This window comes from Echiichthys vipera, assembly GCF_963691815.1.
Source record: "Echiichthys vipera genome assembly, chromosome: 7".
NCBI lineage: Eukaryota > Metazoa > Chordata > Actinopteri > Perciformes > Trachinidae > Echiichthys > Echiichthys vipera.
In genome coordinates, this window is record NC_139832.1 from 21,472,668 (window position 1) to 21,500,329 (window position 27,662).

The following is a 27,662-nucleotide window of genomic DNA, read 5'->3' on the forward strand; positions in this document are numbered from 1 at the left end:
TATTATAATGAGACAAGTGATGTCTCCTGAGTGCTGGTATAACATATCATGAAGGCTGATACTGACAATATACTGTCATTAGAGAAAGTTTTACCGCTTAGTTATTCATTTCCATCGACTTAAATAGCATGTCAAATCTAACAGTTGAGTTATTTTTTCATAGTATGTATCGTTTTAGTCATATAAAACAGAATTCGAATCATAGCATTAATCGCTTTGGTTTCATAAGCATCTTTGGTACAGTTTGTTTCAATGACATTGAAGAAATAAGCTGCTCATGTGTTTTGCATGAGCTGTCACATATCTATGCTGTGTGCTTGATGAAACTTGGTCTCGTCCTCCGGGATTTACTGTCCAGTACGTCACTTTACAAAGGATGTCTTGATGCCTGGACTGTCCTTGACACATGCTTGGCCCACATCTGTCACTCATTGTTAATTAGGCACCGATCAATGCTGCTCCTAGTTGATGCAAGGATTGTTTAATAATTCTTTGATCTTCTAAGAAATGCAAACCTCTTGTGTTAAATACTTCAAAGGAGCCTGACCCTACAGCCCATGTAATGAATTCATTAAAGCAGCACATAACACCTAATCAAGAGGCAAGGAAGGTACAATGGCAATGCATTCATTCACAAGGAAACACAAGTTCAAAATTAGAGCATGGTCTTGTTGTTTCCAATTTCATTTCCTCAATGTTGGCTCTGGCAATGTGCTTAAATATGACCAAAACAAACATGCAGTAATGTGATTTACATTACAGATGGTGACTAGAGCTAAAGCAGACGTGAGCTGGACACCTGGGACACACATTAACTGAAAACTTTCTCCACTGCAGGATATAAAGTCTGCAGCCCCTGAGGAGGACTGCTCAGGCTCAACTGTCACGACTGTTTCCCACCTTTGCAGCACGCTGACTGCAGGAAATACTGAACAGCTCGAGGTATAAGGGGCTACGGTGGAATATGAAAAAAAAAGAAAGCTCATAAACTCAGCAGAAAAAGTGCACCATGAAGGAGAAACTGCAGATTGTGAGGGCTGTTCTGTGCTTTACTGATGAGTGGGAAAACCCAAAGTGTCCAAAAACTTCATAATGAAGGATCAGGGGGATTAACTCCATGGAAACATTGCCTGAGCCTTATGTCATTCATGCATAAGTCAGCAACAGAGTCCTACAGCAGCCGGCTGATTATGTCCCACTATGTCAGCGGCAGTAATTATCAATATTGACTGAGCACTCCCCCTTCTCAGGTCACCAAGAGGGCTCACTCAAGCAGCCAATAAGTTGACAATTCACTTATATAAAACTGCACTTTCCTTCCTCAGGAAAGCATCTGGTGTGCTATTTCCATGGTGAAAACGGAGGCAGAAATATAATAAAAGTCTACAGAGCCGTACAGTTATAGCAGAATGATCTCTGCACTTCTCTACAGGAGGAACATTACCACTGCACAGAGTCTCTGATGGAGGACTGTAAATGTTCGATAACTAAAGGGAATTTTTTCACTTTGGACTCATGGTGTTCTTTTATTATTGTCCCAGCGGACATTAAAGGTTAAATAATGGTACTGTCCCACAGTACGAAATAAGGTGAAGGGGTCTGATGGATAAATCAATACCAGATGATTCTATTACTTTGAAAACATTTTTCACGGGAGGTGCAAGTAAACTTCTAGATACTTCAACTTGACTGACTTTCTTTCTCTACCAAATAAGAAATTGTTTCTACAACTGCATTGTACATTGTGCTATATTATCTTCTTATTAGATGTTCCTGTTACGTTTCATCTCAAGCGTATTGTTCTATTGTGAAAAGAGTATTTCTATCAGTTAGAGGCTTTAAGCTGTGCCGAACCTGTCGATGTCTATCAGTTTTTGATAGAGGTTGATAATAGTGTTAAATAATAACGATTGAATCAAATGAATGAAATTGAATCTTAACCAGATTCTTTACCACCTGTGGTCAAGCTGTAAACACAACTTTGACATATTTACCCCCTTTTGAGTTGATTTGGCAGCAGATTTGGAGCAACATTAGCATTTGTTTAGAGTTGTGTGGAAGTCCAATATCCACTCTTCTTTTAGCTCTGTTCTTGGTCACCTCCAAAGTCCTTTTTAGCTGCTAAATGCTCCACTATAGTCACCAGCTGGTCGTTTACTTTTTTTAAAACGTTTTTTTTAAATTAAAAACAGCTGCCGGCTTTGTCTGAAAACAGCGCTAATCAAAGCAGTGAAAGTGAACCCGAATAGTAGAGGGAAGGCAAAAAAAGAACTGAAAACGCTCAGAACGCCAGATTCAGGTCATAATTTTCTCCACCAAGGAGGTTATGTTTCCGTACAGTTTGTTTGTCTGTTTATCCACAGGATTACAGAAAAACTGCTGGCCTGATTTTCATGAAATTTAGTGGAACGATGTAGCGTGGGCCAAGGAAGAACCCAATTAAATTTTGGAGCGGATCTGAGTCACGTTTGTCAACATTGCAAGATAGGTCATGGCCTTGGCAGAAATCTGTGCTCTCTGAGCCCCCTCTAGTTCTCTATGTGTTCATCACTAGAAACAAGCATTTTCTCATACAAGTAGTCATGCGATCCATTTTAAATACACATGTATTAAGTATACAGTAGCTGCTTAAAAGCCACTATGAAGCTTTCAATTCTGTTTGTGAAAATGAGAGGCTTTTGCAGACTATTGCTTTCAGTACTTCATTCACAGCGTCCAAAGGGTCAAACTGAAGGGTTTGAAGGCTATTGTTGTTCTATATTTCTATTTTTATGAACAAGACATTACAAAAAATTAAGAATGTATTAGACTCAACACTTTTCCAATTCATTCAGCCAGAGACGTCTTGGAGGCCTTTCTCTCTCTTCACAATATGCCACATCAACATTAATACAGAACCCCCTGTCATTGGACAGCGACAAATAGTAAATGGAGTGCCCTCATAATCAGTAAACAGTAAAGACAAATTAGTATAACACAACACGTCAACAATAAGTCAAGACAAAGCGGTGTGCACAGCGGCAACATGAGAATATCAGTTTTTTCAGTTGAAAACCGACAAACATCACAAGCAAATTTGTATATTTCTACACAAAAAATATACAAATATATACAGTTGTTTTCCTGAATTGTCTTCCAGCTTTTAGGTTTAAATATATTGGGAATTTCTTTTGTTATGTTTGTGAAAATCAGGTAATAGATATGTGAGAGAGTAAAATAAAATGTTCATGCTTCATGCTGTCATGTTCTTGCTTTATTGACGTGCAGCGCTGTCCATGGAGCTAATATTGCTGTTTTAGTATCTCTGTTTAGCAATAACTAGGCTCGGGGGCCGGGACTTAAGCTCCAGTAAGCCTGTGTATTAAGGTACCATTGCTTACAGCCCCAAGCTCATCTATTCCTAATGAAGTAGGACATTACTGTAATTTTTATAAGGGGTAACAGATATGTAGTTTACTTCAAATGTTCTGTTAGCTTCCTAAAACAGTTGGGCATTGAAGGTTTTAGAAAACATTGCCCAAACGTCAATAAGAAGTAGATTTGTTGGGGACTATTTTCAGTCATATTGATGTATTTTATGCACATGTTTGTTTCTCACCTCTCTGTTTGTAAGGTAACCTTTGAGGGCTCAACATTGGGGTTCTCCCACTCCATCTGAGGGCAGTGCATGAAGTAACACAGTGTGTAGATTGCTTCGGGTGCCCAGTGGATCACGCTGCTCTTCTGGTGGATCGGTGTCCCATTGTTGTGGTTCTTCATGTATAGAGGCTGTAGATAGTGCATGGTCCGGGACACCAGGTCACCTACACACAACATATGCACACATCATCATACAGGGAAACACAAAAGTAACATGAGCAATAAGAAAGGAGTGCATGTGTGGGCACAATGGTGAAAAGACAGAAATATTTGGAGCACATGGCCTTAAAAAAGACGTCGGGAATCATCCTAATTCCTTCGAGCCCCCTTAGAGCTCACAGTGTCAGAATCGAGAGTTTCGCCGCACCCCAGTCAGGAAAAAAAAAGGGTTCATCCCAGTCCTTTCTATGCAGCTTTCTATGCAGCAGGATAATAGACATGCGCAGGACTGTACTGTGTGGAGAATGAATATTTGTGGATAAACAGCAACTCCAAGCTATTTCCTCTGCATAATTTGTTAATACTTCAAGGTCATCCAGTTGGGCTTGAAAAATCACAGCTTGAGAGGACCCTGCTAATAAAAAATTGAATATTCTCTAGGCAGGTTTAAAAGAAAGTAAACAGTTCTTGGAAAAGCCTGTTCTGACAAAACACACTGCCTTTTAGTGCAGCAAACTCAGTTCAACAAACATCGAGTTTCTCTCACAGCCAGACAGACAGACCCCCGTCCACTTGAAGACAACATTATAACTGTGGCACCTTAGTTACTGAGTATGACCACCCTGTATTATAACAGCACAGACCCAAATCCTATTTCACTGACTGCTGTTGCTTCTCCTTCCTGTCCAGACCCACTGCATTATGAGAAAATGTAATGAAATTTTGAAGCTGGGTTAAAAAAAGAGAAGAAGAAAACACTGAGGGTCAATTTGATACTATTCAAGACAAAAAAGTAATTGAGCACGGTGGCACTTGGTTCCGCGGTCTAAATGAGCTATACTGAATGTGTGCATGTACAATAGACAGCGGGAACCAACAGTCATTTCCATGGACAAAAGGGTTTGTTTAGCATCAAAATTGCGCTATTTGGTGCCTGCCAAGATTCCATTCAGCCTTAACAATGTGAGAGGCGAGTGTAAAAAGGATACTGAATGAGGGAAGAGCATTCATGCAATATAACAGTCAATCTCTCAACTGTCCTTTGGGAGCAGTGAAGCTCTGCTGATAGAGAAAGGCGCTGGACAACATCTACTGATGCATTGAAATATCATGACAGGACAGGAATGATTTCCTCTTATACCAACTTGGAGTTAAAGGTCTCTTATTGTGAAAAGTGAGATTTCCAAGTCTAATTATTATTATTATGAAGCAGATTGCGATATAAATACCGTGAAACTATCAAAATGCTATATCCACAAAGAAAGGCACACAGCCCATATTCAGAAACTATGCCTTTAAATGAGACATCAGGACTTCTGTACGGTTTTGATGTCACAACTATACTATATATAGATCGAAAGTGCAGTGGCGTTGCAGAGACGCCAAGAACGTAGATGCGGAAGACCCGGACACATTGACCAATCAGAGACTGGGCTTTACCGTTAGGGGGGATTAAAGAGACAGGACCTAAAACAGGGCGTTTCAGACAGAAGGTGAATACAGGGATATTCAGGCAGACAGTATGAGAAAAATACTGTGTTCTTTGAACATTAAAGAATGTAAACATGTTGTAGTAGATACCCAAAACACAAATATGAGTATAAGTAAGTATAAGTATACTATATACGGTATATGTAGAAAGTTCTGCTACAGTGCTGTTACAGTCATTCCCCGGCTGCAATGATGGTGACGAGATGCCAAGAGCACAGTGGGGGGCTTAAAGAGACAGGTAATAAAACTGTGCATGACATACATGCAGACACTCAGCTTCTACTGACTTCAATGGGGAAGCGTAGAGCGGGTGGTTCCACTGCAGCCAAACTAGACGGTCATTGGATAAATGCTGAGCTTTGTCTCGCCCATTGGATGCTCAGCGTCTCTGGGGGTCTATGGAACAGTGGGTTTGCCCGGATGCTCGGCTTCATCATGATGATTGGATGAGCTGTCTGAGGCGGAATCCTTTTTTGATTGACAGCTAAATGAGCGAATCAGCAATCTTGAAGAATAAACATCCAGCGGAGCATTTTCCAAGTTTTTCATTCCGTTGTTCTGAACTGATCCGGAGACTTTACAGATGTCTTTGTTAAAAACCACTAGCGTTGTGTTTGACGACTCTGTGCTGTCACTCAGCGGTTTCTTTCCCCAATGAGCAGCGGCAGCTGCGGAGCTTCTCCCCCCGTCACGATCACTCACACTCACAGGCGATGACACTTCAGAGTAGCCTGGTGCAGCAGCTCCAGCTGGGCCAAGGCCGTTTAAGCAGCCTAGCTCTGCTGGCCATTGAGAGGACACTGGTCAAGTCCCTGGAAAAGACGCCTAGGTACGACTAGGTCACAGATAATTTTCTTGAAAAGGAACGAAGGGTAGAATTTACATATAAATAAACAAACACATTTATGATGTAGGCCGGAAAAATGAGCTTGAAACACCAGCAGCCACCACTGGAATACAGGTACAGTATATTAAGACAGATATCATAAAAAAAAATTGTTTTTTAAACATTAAAGCATGTAAACATGTTTTAGTAGAAACCCAATATAAAAGTATGAACCTGAAAATGAGAATAATATGTCCCCTGCACGTTATGTCACTCCTCCTGCGTCTTTCTCTTAATTACACCATCAGGAATACAGATAAGCTTGCAGCAGTGCCCTCTTAAGCTTGGTTAGGGGAGCTGAAGTGGTCAGCAGCAACCAGTTCTCATGTCTTATTTATGCTGGCCTGTGACATTTCCCAAGCTAGCAGTCTAGAGGAGGCTGGTATGCAGGGCAGAGGAGGAAGATTATGTCTAACACAGAGAAAGTGCAACAGTAGCGAAGTAGCAGCAGCTTAACACATAAAGTGAGATAACCGGCGTTCCTTCTACAGGTGTACGGAATAACAGCAGTTTTCAGTGATCATGTATCAGCATAGGGTTGTGAGGATTCTTGTTTTGGTCAAAAAAGAGGGAGGAAGGACAACAGTACAGCACTTTAATAAGCAGAAATGTCAATAGCGCTTTTCATTATAAGATTCAAGCCTTAAATCAATACCTCATCCTGGGTAATTCATTCTTTATGCTAACAAGAAGAGGAGAGGTGGAGGACACACACAGCGGATCCTGTCCCTCAGGATTACCTTTAAGCAGTGGGGCAATGCTCAATTTGTTTTCAAAGCTTTAAAATCCCCTTAGAAAAGCAAAATCACACAGATATGCCAGTCTACAGCATATAATGGTCCTGCTTTGATTTACGATGGATTTGATGAGAGACCGCGAAGACTGTTTAATGTTGCGAGAGAGAAAGTATACTTTTTGAAAATTAACCTTCATTTCAGATGGAGCCTATATTCAGCCCTTTATAGGTAATGCACAGCAAGCAGCTTCCTTTCTGGTACTGTTGAATGGGCACTGGCTGCACTGTGCAGCTGCTGCCATCATCACAGCTTCTGTGTTTGAATTATTTGCTGCTATGCGGCCGTGATTACATTTAATGGTAGCTTGTGGCTAATCTGACTCAACAAGATGCTAAACTATTCTTCCCGCTATTAGTTTTGTCTATTCGAAGGCAGCCAGAGCTTTTAGCCAGCAACTCGGAGGGCAAAAACACTATCTTTATGGAGCTGTTCCATCTGAATCTAGGGCATTTAATGAGAAAAGACTCACTGAGAAAGAAAGAAAATAAAAAAGACAGGGGAGAGGTAACGACTTAACAAAAATGACTTAACATGTAATATTTAAATATAAAACACTGTTGAGGAAATATTCCTTTTCATGTCCTGCCATGAGTGGAACTCTGAGTAAGAGGGTCCTTCCTCATCATTACCCATCTCTACTTGTTGTTGTTGTTGATAGGAACAAGCACACAGCGTCCTTACAGTAATCATGACAGGTTTGTTTGCACAAGAAGGCACACAAAGTAACGTCCTGGGATGACGAGAGAGAGAGAGAAAGAGAGAGAGAGAGAGAGAGAAAGAGAGAGGGAGAGAGAGAGAGAGAGAGAGAGAGAGAGAGAGAGAGAGAGAGAGAGAGAGAGAGAGAGAGAGAGAGAGAGAGAGAGAGAGAGAGAGAGAGAGAGAGGGAGAGAGAGAGAGAGGTCTGTGGAGTCTCTATTAGAGGAGATATGTACAATATGTATGCTATGTTATGTACCAACCCTGACCTCCTCCCTAAACTATAGGGGTATTTTTCTACGTGAAGTGAGGCAAAAAGTTGTACGTACAGTGACGTACAACGTATGCGTCGGAAGAAGTTAGCCCTGTGATCTGATAATTTCACGACTTTCTCTGCCGTGATGTTCAGACCCCCACAAATTTCACAGGCTTGATATTTTGCTGTCTCTCGTATCTGTGATTAGATGTCTCCTGCTTTTGAAACTCGTGGCTGTGGGTCGCACTACGTTTCACATCATAGACACCTGTGCCCAAGTCATGCCTGTGCTGCCCAAGCCACTTCAATTCTATTTACATGGAAATCGAGCTGCAGATATGTGTAGGGTTCAAGCCGTCACATTAGGGTGCTAAATCAGGCCAGCGATATACCGTGCCGCAAACAAGGCACCCAAATTAATGTCCAATGTAAAAACACATTAGGATGTTATACTACGTCCCCTTGCGCGTGTCATACATACACTAGAGGGTGCTAAAAACGTTTCATATCAACATTTTTTTCTGGGGACGAGGCTGTAGATTCCATTTCACTTAAAGGTTTAATGGCATGATCCCACCATCACAGAGTAAAATAAATGAAGTATTAAAAGCAGGAAATTGTTCCATTTCCTAAAAGATTAGATACCATTGCAAAGTGAGTAAGCACTATTTTCAGCGCAGACATATGACATACGCTTTAATTGCTGCAACACAGCAATATGATCTTTAAAATGCATTTTTTAAGAGTACCGATGGCCATTAGCAGCATCTTCGGTTCACTCTTGGCTGAAACATTTACAGAAAAACAGTCTGGATTCCACACTAGACCTGAGAATAAAGCAAAAGATGTTAGGGATCAGATGAGGAAAAGAAAAAGTCTAATAATAATACAGAGTAATGATCTTCATGAGTGTTAGGGTAATCAGCATTAATAACTAATATTATATGATAAAGTACCTGTGGAAGGTACTTCTGTAATAGGCCATAATTAACATTAGAAAGAAGTTAAGTCTAGAAATCAGCTGCAGACGTCCATTAATGGAGCTACTAGAGCTGTTTGAGCAAACATAGAGATGTGCAATTTTAAAAGTTTTACAGAGTGAAACTAGAACTAATTTTATTTTGTTCCCTGTGGTCTAGCAAAGCTCAGTAGGTTTTTGCTTAGTTGAGGTCTGTTTTTGTTACAGAGCAATATTTTCTGGCATCATTTAAACTACACTTTGCTGATTCACAGTGGATGACTCCCAGATTAATACCTTGAAGCCAAAAGTTGACCTTTATACGGAGTGTTCTGAAAGACTATGGATCTGAATGACTTTGGGGAGTTAAGATTCAACAGCCTTGATAGACTGAGGATTTATTGAATATGTCCTCGCTACTGTTTTATGAAAGAAAAAGAAAAGTTTTTACATTTTGGGAGACTTATTTGATTTCTTGCCAAGAGTTGGTTTAAAAGATTGATACAACCCTCAGACAGTCTTTGCTGTTTATCTGGTTCCCCATTAGCTGCCACTAAGGTAGCATCTACTCTTTCTGGGGTCCACACACAACTAAACGTATACCACTAATAAGAAGTCTTGATAAAAACATTGTTCAAAACAAATAAAAGTCAAGTAAGTAACTAAATATAACAACACAGCAAATTGTATTCCATCATAGTTGTTCAGTTTGGTTAATTAACATTGGTTTATTTTAGTAGTCCTTTAAAATGAGATTGATATCAATCAATATGAGGTCACTGCCATTTGACACCTTGTTGTCGTGATATTTTCCAGCTGTATAGATTTATGCCTATAGGTATACGTTCCACCCATCAGGCCTCTAAGAATAGAGTCAGTTCAATACATTAGTGAGTTACACAAACAATATAATGTAAATGTTTAAAGCAGGATGGTGTCTGGAACAACTAAGCAATGATGATACACCAAGAGTCCTTTTGATTGCAGTATTTGCAGGACTGTCATTTCAAATATGCTAATTTGGCATTTTGGCAGAGGAGAAAATGAGAAAATACAAAGAGGCAAATCAGTGGCAAACCTCTAAAACTGAATCTAAATGCCAATGCAAAACACTGTCCCTGCATAGGATGCAAATGTTCTTGCGCTGGAGCAGCTAGCGTTATTTTACTCCATGAAAGGTATTTAAGAAAATCAAACCTTTATCTGTGTTTCTCTCTAACCTTCCCATATTTTATTCCTTTTCTGTTTCCCATCTTGCTTCAGATAAACTATGTGCACAGGTTAGCAGTGCAACCATTGCCGGCTCTTCTGCTTTTCTCAATTATATATTTTTTATCTGGCTTGTGCCGTGAGCTGTGTGTCTGTTTGCGAAACCTATAGTTATTAACAGAATTCCTCTCCCGAACTGATAACATAACCACTGGACTGAAATCCGCATTTATCCATCGGCCGCTCTGTTGTCTTTGTGTTTGCGGTGTCAACAGAATGAGTCATCGCTTGACCTTATCAATACAACATGGGCAGAAGACTGGCGGATTGCCTCTCGCTCTTGAGAAAACATACAGTGAGGAGAATTGGCTCGCTGTTTATTCTGATGATAAATGTTTACACTGGATATACAGAAAATATTTTCACAGCATTGTCTTGACATCCCGATTCCATGACAACGGAGACTGACTCTACGACCTTTCCCCCACTGTTTGGTTTGGGGACTTTTTTGTTGTTGTCGTCAAAAATATGTTCATGCGCATCAGGAGATAATCTGTTCTTATGTGATGATAATTTGTTATCCTTCTGTCAGAGGACACTCTAGCACTCACTCAAATGTGTTTTCTGGAATGAGCTGCTGAGTTGCACACAACCAAGAAACAAAACTGCAGATTTGTTTAGACCCTATAAAGGTTGTCAGAAAGTTTCCCCCCTAAACAGAAAACAAGGTGGTTAATGACGGCATGGTGCTGAACTTTGCTTTCTCAAATTGTTGTCAAAGGGTAAAACATAATCATGTAATTTCTCAAATGATGCTGAAAACCTATTATCATTCCTTAAAACTGACTACTAAAACCTATGTAAAGGACTTTGTACTATACAAATGTATTGAGAAAGCATTCCAATATTCTTTGAATAGTGAACATTGTGAGTGGACAGACATTCAATTAACTTTTGGAGGGCTTGTCGAACTCATAATATAAATAAATAGCTCTGGTTCATTAGAGATGCTTTCACTGATCATGCAATGATTCCACATTAATTTAAATATGCAAATATGCATGCACAGCAAGATTATGATACAGTGATTTTAGTCATAGAGCAGGACAATATTTGTACCTTCTCAAACGTCACATTATCATCTGATGTATTATTTCGTCCATTAAGGCCCAATCAAAATGTAGAGTCTATGCTACATCTCATGGCAGCTGTACAGTAGGACTGCCGTTGATTAAATATAAAAAAATATTTTGGAATGAGTCACTCAGCATGAAAAAGCATAAAATATAATACTTATCTATCCCACTTTATAACTTAAATATAACTGAAGTAAACGAGTTAGCACATTAACCATGTCCAAATGCTAACATGTGCTCTTTAGAACTAAGCAAAAAAAAAAAGCTAAGGCTGATGAGAGTGTCATTAGTTTTGCAGGTATTTTGTTATAAATCAAAAATATGGGTCAAACAGAAATTTAGGCCAGATGATGGCCAAAATTCATCCTGAAGGGGACATTCATTTGTGTTCCGAATTTAAAGGCAATCCATCCAATAGTTGTGGAGACCCTTCGATCAGAACCACAATGCCGTGTTGGCACTAAAGGACAAATGTGATTTCCAAAGTCATTAGGATTCATCATAACCCTATGGGAACCAAGACTGTGCAAAATGTTGTCCTTATCCATCTTGTATTTTCTGAGATATTTAACGGGATAAGTGAAAACTTTGGCCTGCTGGCGGCCCTAAAGGATGACTGAAAACATTAGCATGTATTGTCTAAACTACTGTATTTCTTGTTTCCTGAGAAATATATATACTAATGGGAAAATGGCAAATATGCTGAAACATACAAAATATGTAAAAGATGTAACAATGTACGGAAGTCCTTTACGTCCTCTTGTGTGGATGCAATTCTCAGAGTCTGCAGAGATGCAAAACTCGGCAGCACAACACTATCTTCCACCTGGCTCACCAAATTCATCTATTGTAGGATCTCCCACCTAAATAAGACTAACACAACACAATGTCTGCCACCAGCTTTGCCTGGAAATACTTTACAAGATTGTGTAAATATAATATATATGGGATCCATTTCAGCTTATTAGAATGACTTTGAAAACACCAAATTTGATTTGTTTAAACAAAACATCAAATATCATTTCATGAGGCTGTTCTCAGCAGACAGATCTGCATAAATGCAATGAACCTGGCATTTCATAATCCTCGAAGTGACATATTTGATGCTCATTCTATTGTTGATTAACATACTGTAAATGGCATTATTTTGCCTTTATAATTATTAATACGTAAGTGGTCAGGTTGGGAACCCAGGTTTTCCCAAAGGAAAGGAAAGTCAGTTTCCTGGAATAGTGTCCATCTGCTGCACCTCTGTTTGACACCGGGGCATTGTCATGTTAGAACTGCCATAAAGTTGGAAGCACAGCGTTATCATCATCTGACACTGACCAGTTGACCAGTGAACAGCTCCACTCGAGCGCTTGGGCGGTTAATTGCATTGCCCAATGGGCACATTGACTACAGAGGCGTATTGAGGGAGGGGTCAACAATGTGTTTTTCACTTTCCAAACACACACACACACATAGACACACACGCATAGACACACACACATAGACACTCACTGAGTTCAGAGATGCTGCCCACTCTTGTAGCCAGTAAACACTGTTCAATGGAGCGCAGCTCGGCCTGACTGAAGACGTTTCCCTCTCCGCTCTTTCCTGCTCGCTGCTGCTGCTGGTCCCTGTGAAGAGTCAGACCCTCAGGTAGGCTGAGCACACCTGAGACAGACAGAGAGAGAGAGAGAGAGAGAGAGAGAGAGAGAGAGAGAGAGAGAGAGAGAGAGAGAGAGAGAGAGAGAGAGAGAGAGAGAGAGAGAGAGAGAGAGAGAGAGAGAGGAAGTCATGATAAAGCACAAGCTTACAGTCTGAAAAAGACAATTGACGTTGACTGATTCTTAGGTATGCAATCAGGTGAGGTCAGTAAGGGCTAAAGGGAAATAAAAAAAACTTTCTTACTTTCCTAAATGTTAACATCTCATTATTTCCCACTATATATTTGACATGTAAATGTCTATTTGTGTAAAGAGAGAGAAAACAATAGAGGCTATACAATGTAGTAATTATGCCTGCTAGTATCACCTGTCAGACTTCTCCCCAAGGTAATGTGTAATATTCCAAATGCGTTTTCATTAATCACAGCTCTGTGTATTTGTCAGTCTGCTCTGAAGGTGACGAGGCACAATCCTCTCCATTTTGCTTTGCTGTTTCTTATTCCCCTGCAGCTTTGTGCTGCACCCTTCTTCTTTCTGGCTGAAAGCAGTGACTCTCTACGTAGGCCTTTAATCACTGTGGAAAAAGTAGCTTGGGTTTTAACGACTCCTTTCTTATAATATGCAGCTAATTTAATGCACATGCTGCCCGTGGCAAAGGTGACATTCTTCATTTATCTTGTGGGAGCTTTTAGGGCGATTCATTTCACTATTCCCTGCTTAGACAGTAGTTAAAACATGCAAGGGACTGTATGAAAAATAGCAGTGGAGATAAAACATGCCATATAAAGTGACAGTGAGAGCTCTTGGTTCAGATATACAGATGGCCTGTAAACAAAATGCATCATTTTGTCATATGTTTGTCTATAATTTATGCTAGAATCAATGGATATTTCAACTTCTATTTTGCTATTCTATGTGAAAATATTGAATCCATTAAAGGGACAGTTCCCCCGAATCCCATCAGATCCAAAAATCAAAAATACATATTTTTCCTCTTACTTGTAGTAATATTAATTAAGCAGTTTCATGGAGGAACTTTTTTCTTCCTACCGAACAACACCTACCACCACCACTCAGAAGTCCCTTGTTGCTAGCTTGTGAAGTTTAGTTTATAGCTAACCGATACTGCTAGCTCACCCGAGCCGAGGAGGCATAAATGGTTACGTCTTGCGGTACCATGATTCTCTCATTCAATGCAGCAGAACCAGTATTCTTCATTGCAGGAATTCTTCTTCTGTGTGAAAACCTGCCAACTACATTACCAATAATATAACTTGACGGTCGAAAATTCTGTGGGAGATCCGGGTGTGTTAAGCTATCACTTTTTTCACCTGTAGTAGAACTCCTCAAGGGTTCAGTAATGCTGGAGATGGCTTTGCTTTTGTTTTAAGTGAAATATCATTTTTTTGCCCCCTTCCCCACTCTAATCATTTTCATGCCAGTCCCTAATGATAGAGAAAATGTGGTTAGTTAGTAACCGAATACAGAGTTCTTCAAATGTGCTGATTTCAAAAGGCATGGATCTGATTATTATACTCTACTTCTGTGTTTGCCATTCACCATGCAATAAGTAATAAAAACTGTGTGGCAAAAACATCTGGAAACAGATGTCTTAGTAATAAGTCACAGTTATTTAGCTTAGTACCTTCCATCTCATCTATGTCTCGTTCAGATCAGGCCAGAGAGCTACTGACAACCTGCACAACTCTGGAACAAAGAGCAGGAGACATCACCATCTGCTGCACGGTGCACAGGTGTCAGGTGTCCTAAAGAGCTACAGTTTTCAGCCAAAGCTCCAGACATGCCAACGAGATCAATTATGAAGAAAAGGAACTTTTTCTCTGCTTCTGCAGGAACATGTCTACAGGGATTGCTCTGAAACACCTTCTTTATTGCTTTTATTGCTCAGAATGTGCCCTCTTTGGTGCAAACTCAAGGAAATCCATCTTAAACCATTTAAAGCAGCAGGAGGGCTATCCTGGCACCTTCCTCGCTCCCACTTTCTTCTCAAACAATTATATACCAAAGTAAACAGCCCACTCAGAGCGTGACCACAGGATTCATGACCCACATCTTTTGATGTGCAACTACAGGCCTCCAGGTGTGATTCGGCTGAACACTGCACTGCAGACGGCATCACTTTCAAGAGGATGAAAACATTTCTTTGACTTAAACCCTGGTCCTGTAATCATCACCGTTTTAGTCATGCTAGTCATTCAGTTTTCTGGATTTGATTGTCTGTCAGATGTTGCTCCAGGCACAGTAGCAATCATACACGGCTGCCTTTAGGGTTGCATGAGTAAACCTAGTCTGAAATGCATAAATAAAAACACCTTACTGTTATACTTCAGCTTTCTCTGTCCAGCTACTTAACCTTGGTCCGGGGAAATAACAGGACCAGCTGACAGTGAAGTGCTGAATGCTCTCATGATGGACTGAGGCAAGATGACTCACTGGCTCTCTGCGTCCTAATGCAAGGCACTGTCTCCCCTCAGGGAGAAACTGATGGAGCCCTTACATGCTGCAGACTGTAGCTGCTCTCTTCATGTGTGTGTGTGTGTGTGTGTGTGTGTGTGTGTTTGTGTGTGTGTGTGTGTGTGTGTGTGAGTGTGTGTTTGTGTGTGTGTGTGTGTGTGTGTTTGTGTGCGTGTGTGTGTGTGTGTGTGTGTGTGTGTGTGTGTTTGTGTGTGAGTGTGTGTGTGTGTGTGTGTGTGTGTGTGTGTGTGTGAGTGTGTGTATGTGTGTGTGTGTGTGTGTATGTGTGTGTGTGTGCTGATTGTCACTGCACCAGAAATCTCCCTGTAAATTTGATGTTCTCAGGCTTTTAACTGCAGTAGAACAACATAGGGTGCTGTAAGTTATTTACTGGCAATAATCATAATTATATAACAGTGGGTTATTGTTCTAGGATGCACAGTCTCAAGAGATTATATAAAGCACCTGCCACTCTTTAAGTGGACTAGTCCTTTCTGCCATATGGCAGCTATTCAGCAGAGGAGAGGAGGCTGAATGATGCTGCAGGCATGATACTGTCCCTTGAGAAGAAGTAATGAGTGCAAGAGTTCCCATTAAGATGTCACTCAATGCACCTTACTCCTTCCATCTTTATTTTCTGTTTATGCGCTTAAACTTTGCATTCGTTACTGCATGAAATATTTTGGCTGGAGATTTAAAGTGTAATTTCCCAAAATGCAAAAATGTTAATCTAATTCATGGAAGTGACTGGTACATGTTTATGACTTTGACTGAATATTGTTCCATGCATATTGTTTTATCACTGGAGTCATGTTGTGAGATGTGCAAAAAAATGCTCATTTTATTTATTTATTGTCTATTGAGCTTATGGTGACTCTGATGCTGTGTATGAAAAAACAAACATTACATTATTCTTTATTTTCATTTAATTCTCTTTTTTTCTTTGGATCTGTCTCTCAGAGGGCAAACAACTGTAGTTAAGATCCACTCTGACGCGGGGTTGACTAGAGCAGTGGGACAGGAATCCTGACCTCGATGTGGCTCCTACCCTGCACTTAAATCTATTTTGGAGGGAAACACAGAGAAATGCACTTCCCTAAACACACTGCAGTAGCTCGGCAGGGACACTTGAACACAGATAAGATAGAAACAGCAAAGTCAAACTTCATGAACGTACTGTACAAACATGTAAACTCAAACAGTACTTGGATGGATGAGATGTCACTTCTGACTTGACTATTTGAAAAATAAAGACAAATACAGACCGAAGAGATGCCAGGAAGCATAGGATAAAGACTGTTTTTAGTGCACCATTATGGCTCTAAAGGGTTAATCATGTATTTACTGTACATGGATGGCAGTAGTGCTGCCCCGCTCTAGGCTCCGGCTCTGTTCTGCCAGGCCAGATGGCTACCATATGTATACCGAGCGAGTGATCATAGCGAGTTGGAAAGTGGGAAACAGACAAGTGACGCATGTTAAGATGTGTTAGAATGCCCCTCCTTCTCTAAATGACTGCTTTATTCATTCTGAATAATCTTCACCTTATGTGTAGTGGTAGAAATGGAGGCGAGAATATGAAACATATTTTTTTAAGGAGCGTTGTTATGCCTGGATTGACTGTAAATCTCCAGAGGTACGGTCTCGGTTTGGGCTCTCAGGTGACCACAGTATGGTCTGAGGCAGCCACAAGTCTTTAATGGGTTAGTCCTGTGCCAGCCATATAAAGGAGGAATGTACAACCAAGTCCTGTGAGAAAATACATGCACACTTGCAAAAATGCCTCTTTAAAGTGGGAAACTAGGTGGGGGTGAAGGCATGTGAACCCTGCAATGCTGAAGTGTGTGCACACAAAAGCAAAAACATAAAGATAATTAAAAGTAATTAAAAATTCTTAATCCCATGCTCTTCATGTCTAGTTGAAGTAGGATATCTTCTCTAGAGAGAACAATGTATTCAGCTTAATCCAAACTAAATATTTCCCCTTACTGGGCAACCACATTCAAGATACAGTCTGTTGAAGATCCTCCTGCTGTCCCTAAAAAACGTCCAGAAAAAGCTCCTGAGCTTGCATAATGTGTGGCTCTGAAAGAAACACACCTCCTGATGTGTTCTTACACAAGTGTGAGTAATACGCAAAAGGAAATGCATTCAGATGGTAGGTTTGGGTTTATTTTTGTGTTCAGATCATCAAGAAGTAAGCACATCAAACCTCTTCTGCTCTTGTTTTAACTGCTGCAAAAATGAATGTGATACTGTGTCTTGGTTCTTGATTGACAACCCTCCTCCAAGAGAGGTCAGAGGTCGGGCTCAGATACACAACAGTGCATGTTGGAGCTTAAAAACTCCGAGGTCTACGGAAAGATTTGTAAACAAAGCGACGCATCGCGATGACGTCAATCAATGCGTGTGACGTGTTACGGCGTGATGAAGTATGGACAGCAAGAAGCATTTGCGCGAGGCCCAGGTAGTGTGAGTACAAACGGGGCTGGGGCGTGGGGGGAGAGGGAGGGGGGAAAAGTACCCTAAAGCCCGGGGCGCGGTGCGGAAGGACAGTGTGAGTACGCTCTAAGGCATCTGCTTGCCGACACAGGACTCTTAAACAATACAGTTAATTATTTTGTCCCCCTGCTGTGTTTGCTGCTTCAGTTGTTGTGCGTAATGATGCATACAATCTCGTGTATTAGATTAGATTTTCCTGATTGAAGTCATGACCCATCATTGACACACCTTGAAGCAGGTGTCTATGAGACACCAAAAGATCAAGAAGCAAACACATGTGGTCACAGTCTGATTCACTCCATCCTGTCTTTCATATGGAGCCAAGCCTCTGTTGTCAGAGAGCTGTCCTCTTCCAGTTAAGTACATTTTTGCACAGGGGAGTCTAATTCATGAAATTGAATAGTTATTTTATATAATTAGATAATCAATATTTCTATATTAGATGCTACCTACCCATCACGAATCAGACTTAGTTAACGACTAGCTAGTATACATAGTATACATAGTGGATTTGTTGGTCGGGTAGCCATTTGTTTTATTATTTTCAATACTGTGGAATAACAGAATCCTTAGAAAAGAATGCCTTTAATCAAACTGAAAGACACATGTTACCGCACAGTCAGCAGTCTGCTAACTTGTTGCTCTCGCTACCAATATTAGCTGCTCTGTTTAAACAATGTTCAGCTCAAAAATGTGCATGCAGGCTGAAATTCACTCATTTAAAAAGTGTAAGCAGTACATTTTCCACTGTGGGACTAATAAAAGATTATCTTATCTTAAACACTGCACCGCCAGATGACTCGCGTCAGCCAGTTAAAAATCGGCAGTTTCCATCTTAAGCGTCATTAAAACAACACTGGCTTTGTGCTCAGCTCTGCTTCCTCATCCAAACATGGTCACGTCTGTTTTGAAAAAAAACAAGATGGTGACGGCCAAAATGCCAAACTCGAGGCTTCAAAACGGGAGTCCACAAACCAATGGGTGACATCACGGTGGCTACGTACAACCCTTTTATACGGTCTATGATTCATACGAATGCTTCATGTGCATTGATATTTCAACTTGTTTCCAATTTCCAGTGTTTCCACTCAGTTTTTTTATTTGCACATTGAAATTATGTTTACACACCAGTGGCTAATCTACATTTCAAATTCCTCTGTTAAACTTTACAAACCCACTTTAAGCAGCTTGAGAAAGCACAAATACCCTAGATTTAGCTATTATATTATATTGACGGTGTTGGTTTATGTATTAAAAGATCTGTTACTCAATTTAGCACGTTCCAGTTCTTGTGCATGATTACTGGAGGTGCTTTTGTTTACATTTTAATCACAGATTGGTCCTTTGATTATCATTACATTATTTAAAAATATGATGCAGTTAGCTGAGGCTTACAGAAAGTAAAGATACTAGATACTCAGACAAGAGAAGAGGTCAGCTGAGTAGAGACTGTTGCCACTGAATCTTGCAGGCAGCTTGGAAATAGCAACAAACAGGAACTAATAGCTAAAAAAAAACAAAAAAAACAAGTCCAACAAGACACACACATACAAGTACATACTATTCAAGTCATGAGCACTCAATACACCATACACTCAAACACACACACTGACACACACATGGGAAGAGGACTTGTGACGGGTGGCCGACACACAACAAGGGCACAAGTAGAATTACGCAATCTTCTCCATTCAGAGGGAAACCAGCCTTCCTGCAGGCTGCGTGTTATTCCACCCCGAGGTAGAAGCTCTCTCACTATTATTTCTCTCTTTTCATCTCATTTCTTCTGTCAAGGGTAATAAGTCTGCGTGTAATATCCATGAGTCGAACACTTCCCACAGGATGCTTTCCAGACAATACTGGCAATCAGCAGCAGCAGGGAAAAATCTAAAGTCACTGAGCCATAATCTCTCTGCTCACCCTGCACTACCTCTCTCTTAGCTTTTGGGAGATTCTTACAAAGCAGCGCTATGGTATTTTCTTGCTCACAATTATCTCATATAATCTGATACTGCGGGAAAGAAAAAACAGTGGGTTTGTGTGGTTTGTCGCATTACAGTTACGTCAAGGTTGGAGTCGCCGTGAATTATGATGAAAAATGTGAAAAGCCTCTTTTGACAAACAAATGCAGCAATCCTGCTAAATGCAACAATGTTCTGAAGTAATTGCTCATTTAGCACTGAGGGCACTGAAGTAATTAAAGGATATGACTAATGCCATAAAATGAGATTTGCTGCAGAGGAATATTTTACTTGCAGTCATTTTAAAGAGGTGACATCACATAGAGCTGCTAGTAAACAGCGTTTAAGCGAAGACGCTCTGTTGGACATGAAAACTCATCACTGTAAATATGAGGCTGTGTGCAAAGAGGTGGTAAATCCTTAAGGCAGGAAAGGTAAAGACACTGGCTTTGACCCTTTATGTGCGTGTGTGAGATGAAGTTAGTGTGTGGCGTGTATTAAAAAAAAAAGAAACCACAACTCTCATGCACTATTAACGGTGTTCACCAACATTTTACAGTAGCTTTGTTTCAATGTTCAAACATTTCAGCACTGCACATTTCAGCACTGCACATTTCTGTAATTATTTAGACTCGAGCTGCTGCAGCGGCCACATTTCCCACTCTTCGTCTTCACACCTACCTGACTTAGTGACCGAGTGTCATTTAAAACAAAACAATTCACATCAAAACGTTTCACAGAATAAGAAGAAACATGCAGTCAACAATGTGATTAGGGGAAGAGGGGATGATTCTGCTGGATGGAAGGGGTGATAATGAATGATGACACCGGGATTTGTAATCCACAGTTCAGTGAAGGATGGTGTGAGGGTGGAAATGTCTTGCTCTCATGATGACACAGTTAACTGGTGATATATTCTATTTTCTGTTATTCGTCCAAGTGGACGTTTGTGCCACATTTAAAGAAATTCTCTCCAGGGGTTCCTGATAATTATTCACAATAATTGGGTGGACCGACAGACAATCTCTTAACATAATGCAACTTGCCACGGCTGTCGAGGCAGAAAAACACATCAGTGAGCCACAACGTTGCACTGGCTGACATGTTCCTTCATTACAATGAACATGGGCATTTAAAAGCTGAAACAATTTATTTTATGAGCCTTTTTTTAAGATTCAAGTCTTCAAACAGGGTCCAATGGCCTTGAGAGACACAACACTCTGGTTTGGTCTTTTCAGGGCTTTTGTTGATAAAAATAACAACAGAATAACACCAGCCTTATCCTGGTCATGCTTTTGCATTTGTTTCATTCCAGTGGCTCCTGTGGTGATAACCACTCACACAGACCTACATTCAAAATAGCACTTTTCCGTTTTGCAAACAGGCCACTTTCTCATCTACATTCAACTGTTTGTCATTCTATTTCCTCCTATGATCCTTTCTATTATGTCTCAAAAGATACACACACACATTTGCACATATAAGCTGCTGTGTGCGTATATCCATATCGACACCTGCCTACCAGCCACAAAATGTATCTCCATTTTCTGTCTGCTCCTCACAGGAGTCTCATGTCTGCAAACTGCCAGAAATAATCTGATAACTGCTGCCATCCCAGCAAACAGGCCAGACCCCTGGCGTCTTGTGCGTCACGATAGAGTCACGCAGAGCGAGCACACTCTTCTCTTGTTCCCAATTTGCTTTCTAAATGCTGTGTTTGTTGTATTCACAGTGGGCAGATGAGTCAATTATCAGTCACCTTCTTCATAACACCTTGCAGAGTGTCGAGGTATGAAGCTAACCTTACAGCGCTTCTGTTCATATGAGGATGAAAGCACAATGCCAAACTGTTGTGTGTGTTTGTGAATACAGTTGATGTGTATTTTCCTTTTACTCGTCTCTGACTTTATCTTATTGGTGCATGTGTGTAAGCGTGCATGGTTATGTTTTTTTAAGCCTATTATTTAAAAAAAAAAAATATATAGCCGAACAGCACATAAGTGAGTCTTTGACAGTAAAAAAAAAACAAAAAACAACACTTCCCCCTAATATTGTTATTAAAAACATCAAAGAATAGCTTGAGCGGTTTATCTGACTTTCCTTTCCGAATGTTGATTCATTATTCTTCCCTGAGATGTTTCAGAATGGGAGACCAGCAATTCATGAAGCATAGAGCTACAAATTGCTCCATAATTGTTTAACTCACCTAGCGTAATCGATCATTCTGACTTTGCAAAGTGGCTGCCTGTAGCACAGACACTCACTGGAAGTGGGCCATGCCTGGCAGAGAGTGATGAGGCCTGGGGCTGTGTGCCGCTCCCTGTTGCTTGCCCCTACCCAAGCAACTCCTCTGGGGGATAACCCTCACTGTTCAGGGCCGCCGTTAGCAAATATCCCTGTCACTTTGATAATGTGAGAGTGCTCGTATTGGAAATGTGATCATTCAATTTTGAACAATGCTCAAAGCCTCAGGGGAGGAGCCCTGGTCACCTAAACTGTATTGCTTATTATGGAAAAAGTGAAAAGTCTGCCAAAAAACAATGTCCTCTTTGTTAAGTCTTTAAGAATGAACGATTGCTCTCATACTTAGGGTTGAGCTTCAGCCAAGCTGTAACTGAGCAGTTTGCAATATCACTCACTACATCAGTCATACACGCTCATCTTTTAAAAAAAAAAAACATGTCTACCTAAAATGTCTACCTTTAACCTATAAAACTCACAAAAACAGTGCTGTTTCCTTGTGCATCACAACTAGAAATTAGCAAAATAATATGCATGATGCTTGCAACACACAAGGTTTCAAACAAGGATGTGTTCCCAAAGCAGGATTGTTATGTTATTGCAGGTTAAAAATGTCTCAGCCCATGCCAACATTACATCCTTTAACGGAACACACAAAACGAGCCAAAGCAAATATTCAAGGTATCGTATTTTGGGTGCCTGCCCTGCACCAACTGACTTTAGTCAGCTGCAGGCAGCAGGTAGGCTGGGTCTCCCTCCTGCTCCTCCAGGCTCTCCCCCACATGTTTTCACAGCCTCTCCCCCAGGCATACTGGCTCTGCTGTGAGAAGCACAGAGGGCGGAGGAGTCGGGCTGGCAGGGGAGCAGTCACTCCGAATCCACACACACAGGCATGGAGCTGGAATGTGCATGCACGCTCACACACGCAACCCTGCACACATGCGCACACCTGGAGGTACACATCTGTGGTGTGTGTGCACATGCAAGCATACTGTATCCCTCTTTTCCTCTGTTCTCGCTTAGAGTTGTGCGATTCAAACACACTTCAGGCCAAGGATATAAATGCAGAAAGAGAGTCATTGTTGAAACGGCCAAGTTCAGTATTCAACTCTCTGCTCAGTTCCTGAGGTGGGGTTCACTTAAAAGTTTAAAACAGCAAAACTGCAGATACTGTTTTTTTCAAAGACACAAATAGAGGACTATTCAAAGTGTACACTTTGTAGAGTTCTAACCTCACACTTAATTCCCCAACATTATAAATCAGGAAACAAGCACTTCTCTCCTTATCATGTTTATACTCTTCTTCTTCTCAGTGATTATTCATCTTCACATATAAATGCAATCTTGGTTGCTACACACCTCTAACCAGCATAGCCACATTCCCCAAATGTCCCATCATAGTGTTGTAGCTCATATCACTCCTTAGCTCATGGGGATATTCAGTCCGTCAACATCAGGTCACTCATACTCAACTCATTAGTGGTAATTAATGGTGGCCGGGCGGCCCCAGGCACTATGGAGTCCAAACCTGAGTCGGGCTGGCCACACCCTGCCCATTCCAGCCAGGCATAAGTTGTTTTTCTGCTTGGTTGGCTGTGGCACTTCATCTGTGCAGCTTAATGCACTTGGCTACATAAACTGGAAATTAGCCAACCCCTGAGAGCTTAGATTTGTTTTTTAAAAAGACTGACCTTTTAAAAAGTGAAGTCAAATGTTCCCTATGAAGAATTGTAGTCTAACTTTGAGGTGAAGCAGCCGTTGAGAGGGTGATGTTTTGCCTTGAAAATCATTACTGTTTGCGTGAGATTCTGTGAAGTGTGTCCACATGCAATAACATCTTAACACTTTCAACAGAAAGTATTCTTATTAAACAATATATTTGATCCTTTTCAAGGTACATTGGAGAAACTCTGGATGAAGGTTACACATGAAGCACAGCAACCCGTGATCCTCAAGCGAGTGAAGTGTGAACTTACTACAGGGAGTTCCAGTTAAGATTAGCACAAATGTGCCAATGACGGACATAACTTAAAGTATTATTCCGTCGCAAAATCATCCCATAGTCTTTTTCAGCACTTACATTCATCAAATAAGCCATTGAGGTTTTTTTTCATGTATTAACTATTAACACAGAGAGTCGAGAACAGTCGCTAACAGCCGGATGTGGACTAATTAGCTCAGACAGAACGGTGAAGGCATTAAAACAGCTTTTTTTTAACCACTTATATTGCTCAAAATAACACCAAACCTCTGCAGTAGCATGAGAAGAGTTCCTACACATAAAACGAAGCACCAACAATGTAGTTAGTAAACCCAGAGTTTATTAGAGTTCTGAAAGCTTTCCAACTGGCCCCGGTACCAGCTCCTCTCATAGTAAAGTCCATTCAAGTCAATTACCAAATGCAATCCAAAATGAAGGAGCCCATTGATACTTCGTTTTATGTGTAGGGATACTTATCATGCTAATGCAGAGGTCTGGTGTTATATTGAGCAATATTAGTGGTTAAAAAAGCCATTTTAATGCCTTAAGCTAATCAGTGTTAGCCATGTCCGACTGTTAGCGACTTTGCTGGATTTCTCCGTTAATGGTTCATACACAAAAAAAACTGTCTCGATGGCTTATTTGATGTATGTAAGAGCCAACCATGGGATTTTGGGCCGGAATTACACTTTAATGCATAACTGGTTGACTGCTATTGCACAAAAACTCTTTTTAGGCTATTAATTGCACTGAGAAGGCAAATGACATGAGAATTCACAGACTTATAAGCCTTGTGCCAAGCTTATGAGTCCTGTGTCTTGTTCAGCAAAATGAGAACAGCAACACCCAGAGGCCTGTCATAGTTTAATATCATGCTGTCAACACTCTGGTAGTAAAAAGTCTCCACTAGTATTAATAGGCTTGTGATTTTTGCTCAAACTGAAATCCAGTCTTCGTTTACTTTGTGTTGTTGCTTTTCTCAAAAGTAATGAGTTCTGTAAGTTATTTTTTGCTTGCGTCACTTAGTGCTCATAAGCCATTAAGAGCAGTCTACTTCTGTTTTCACAATAGACACTCTCATATGCATTATATAATGCTGACTTGGCTGCCAGGGGTATTACAGTCAAGGTCTTGATGGAGGGTTTGAGTATGAATAGAGGGCCTACGCCTCAAACTGAAATGTGCCTTCTACAGTGTTCTATAACACTCAGCTGCCTGTTTCAATAAGAGGGGAGATCAAAGTTAAACATCTACCTGGCCATTAGACTTGTGGTCTTCACTATTTTCTTTTCATTTTCTCCAACAATGCCCCCTCATGGGCTGTACCCATGAGGGGGCCTTGTGTGCATGTTTGGTATTAGTGTTTGACAGTAAAGCGTGCTGTGGAGATGAAGTGCCTCAGAGCATGTGAGCTTAAGCACGGATGTGTTTTCTGCTTTACTAGAGATCAGCCTGCGTGTCTGCTCACAAGGTCGCTAATCGTCCTTTGACTCCTTTCACAGATGATTTAAAAGACTGGTAGTAGTCTATATGAATCACTTCATGCCATGTCACATTAGCTACCTTTATGTTATCTGCGCAGGGTTTTGCTGTCCTCTAACTCCCCCGGCCATGTCAAAGTGAAGGATGAATGACAGTGACGCAGCCTTTGAATAGGTCAAGGGCTATCAACCAGATGTTTCCACCATATACTGCAAATGGATGGACATCAACTCATATCAGCTATTTGAAAAGGATGACGTCTTTGATTCTGATTCTTCACTGCATCTTCCACAAAGTGACCAACAGTGGTGAACTGTTGGAACTGTAAGTCTGAGTCAAGACCATGTCCAAAGGCAGTCAAGACCAAGTCAAGAGCGATCAAGAACTTTCTAGACAACTGAGCGATCCCCAATCAGCAGCTAGGAACAACTTGACCAGTTCTAGCAGAGTCCAAGATAGTTTTGTATCCAACAAGGAATGAGGAATGAGGAAAATGCAAGACTTCAAAAAGAGACCAGACTCAAGTAAAACAGCCCTGGGTAGAGTCTCTTTCATAAAATAGAAGGAAGGACTGAGCTATAAAGGTTTCTCTGGCTGGGTATAGGTACTGAATACCTTTAAGGTATCACAAATACAACACAAATAACCCAGTACCAAGTACAGTACTATCACAACTTCTCCAGTCAAAATACCTTTTTGTACCCAGATTTAGAAAAACATAATTATTTGTATGTTTTTGCTCACTGCCAATCACAGCAAGCGTTCTTCACCGCAGCAGAAGCTACAACCCACACAGTCTGTGATGTGGTCGGTGAAGTCGATCACTGTGTATTTGACAGAGTTGGCCGTTCATTGTGCCGAGACGATTCCATTCACATGATGGGTATCAAATAATGTAGGTAGGTATCAAATGAAGTACTCTGTTAGTATGGGTACTGGTATTGTAGTTTTTCAAATGATACCAAGCCCTACTGCTTAGCATTCAGGCCTTAAATAACAAGATTAAACTAACAGGGCAACAAATTTAGGTCCAAATGTTGAGTTAAAATTACATTTGTTATGGCCATGTTCTCATCCGTTACAGGTACTGTAAGTTTCTGTAGGAGGCAGAACAAACATCAGTTCTCATTCTGTCCATTTCGTCAGATAAAGGTCTTGGTTTTAGTAACTGTACCACAACCATTAAGTGACTTCAACACATTCTGCTAACACACTGCTGCTCTGCTGCATTTCTTCAACAGCTTATTTGAGGTTCATCATAACCTCAGCAGAGACCCGTCTGGCCCAAAGTGATTGATGTGGAAACAAAACACAGAAGACGGGGAGAAAAATGTGTCCTCAACAGCAGTGTGTCTAAATCCAGCAGGAGAGCGGCAGCAAAATTATATTGAGTGCCATACATGGACATCTTGACAATCAAGTATCACACTGCAGTTTCTAAGTTTAGAGTCCCTTCTTTCCAGTCATTATGGGAGCCGCTGTTTGGCAGCAATGTACAGTAGGTTTGCGTGTTTTGGTAGAAGACCTGTCTGGAAACACACAAAAAGTGAAGGAGGTATCTCATGATACAGCTTCTTTAATGGAATGGTTTACTGTAAACATCTAGTCACTAGATGTTTTGCCTCGATTATTGCAATTCTCTCATCTTCGGTGTCACTCACAAATCCCTTCATAAACTGCAGTTAGTCCAGAACTCAGCTGCCCGCATCATCACAAGGACCCCATCCATCCATCCCATCACCCCCATCCTACAACAGCTCCACTGGCTCCCAATAAAGTTCCGCATTGAATTCAAAATCCTCCTCTTAACATTTAAGTCCACAGTTAAGCTTGCCGTCTACGGTCTGTTTGGGAGAGGTGGGCTTTTGTAAAGCACGTTTGCACATGTACGAGCACGAGAGTGCGCACGTGTACGAGCACGAGCACGAGGCCTACGGCGGTTCTGACGTCATTTTATGTTCGATCATAGAAAAAAGAGGGAAGAACCATGCGCGGACATTTAAAACAATGGGGGCGAGGTTCACGTTGGTGGGATGCGGAGGTGGAGTGTTTACTGCAGATTTGGTCGGATGAAGATATTCAAAAACAGTCGGACAAGACGCACAAAAACTCTGAGGTCTATGGAAAGATTTGTAAACAAA

The 27,662-nt window shown here is 40.9% G+C and overlaps 1 protein-coding gene across 1 annotated transcript in view; it reads right to left on the reverse strand.

The window, feature by feature from the left end:
* The window catches only part of btbd11b (BTB (POZ) domain containing 11b), a 72,575-nt gene that overhangs the window by 14,430 nt on the left and 30,483 nt on the right, over positions 1-27,662 (reverse strand). The window contains exons 2-3 of the mRNA XM_083916503.1: positions 12,731-12,886; positions 3,599-3,803 (exon numbers count right to left, since the gene is read on the reverse strand). Of these exons, the coding sequence (XP_083772629.1) occupies positions 3,599-3,803; positions 12,731-12,886 (361 nt within the window). The remainder of the gene's footprint in view (positions 1-3,598; positions 3,804-12,730; positions 12,887-27,662) is intronic.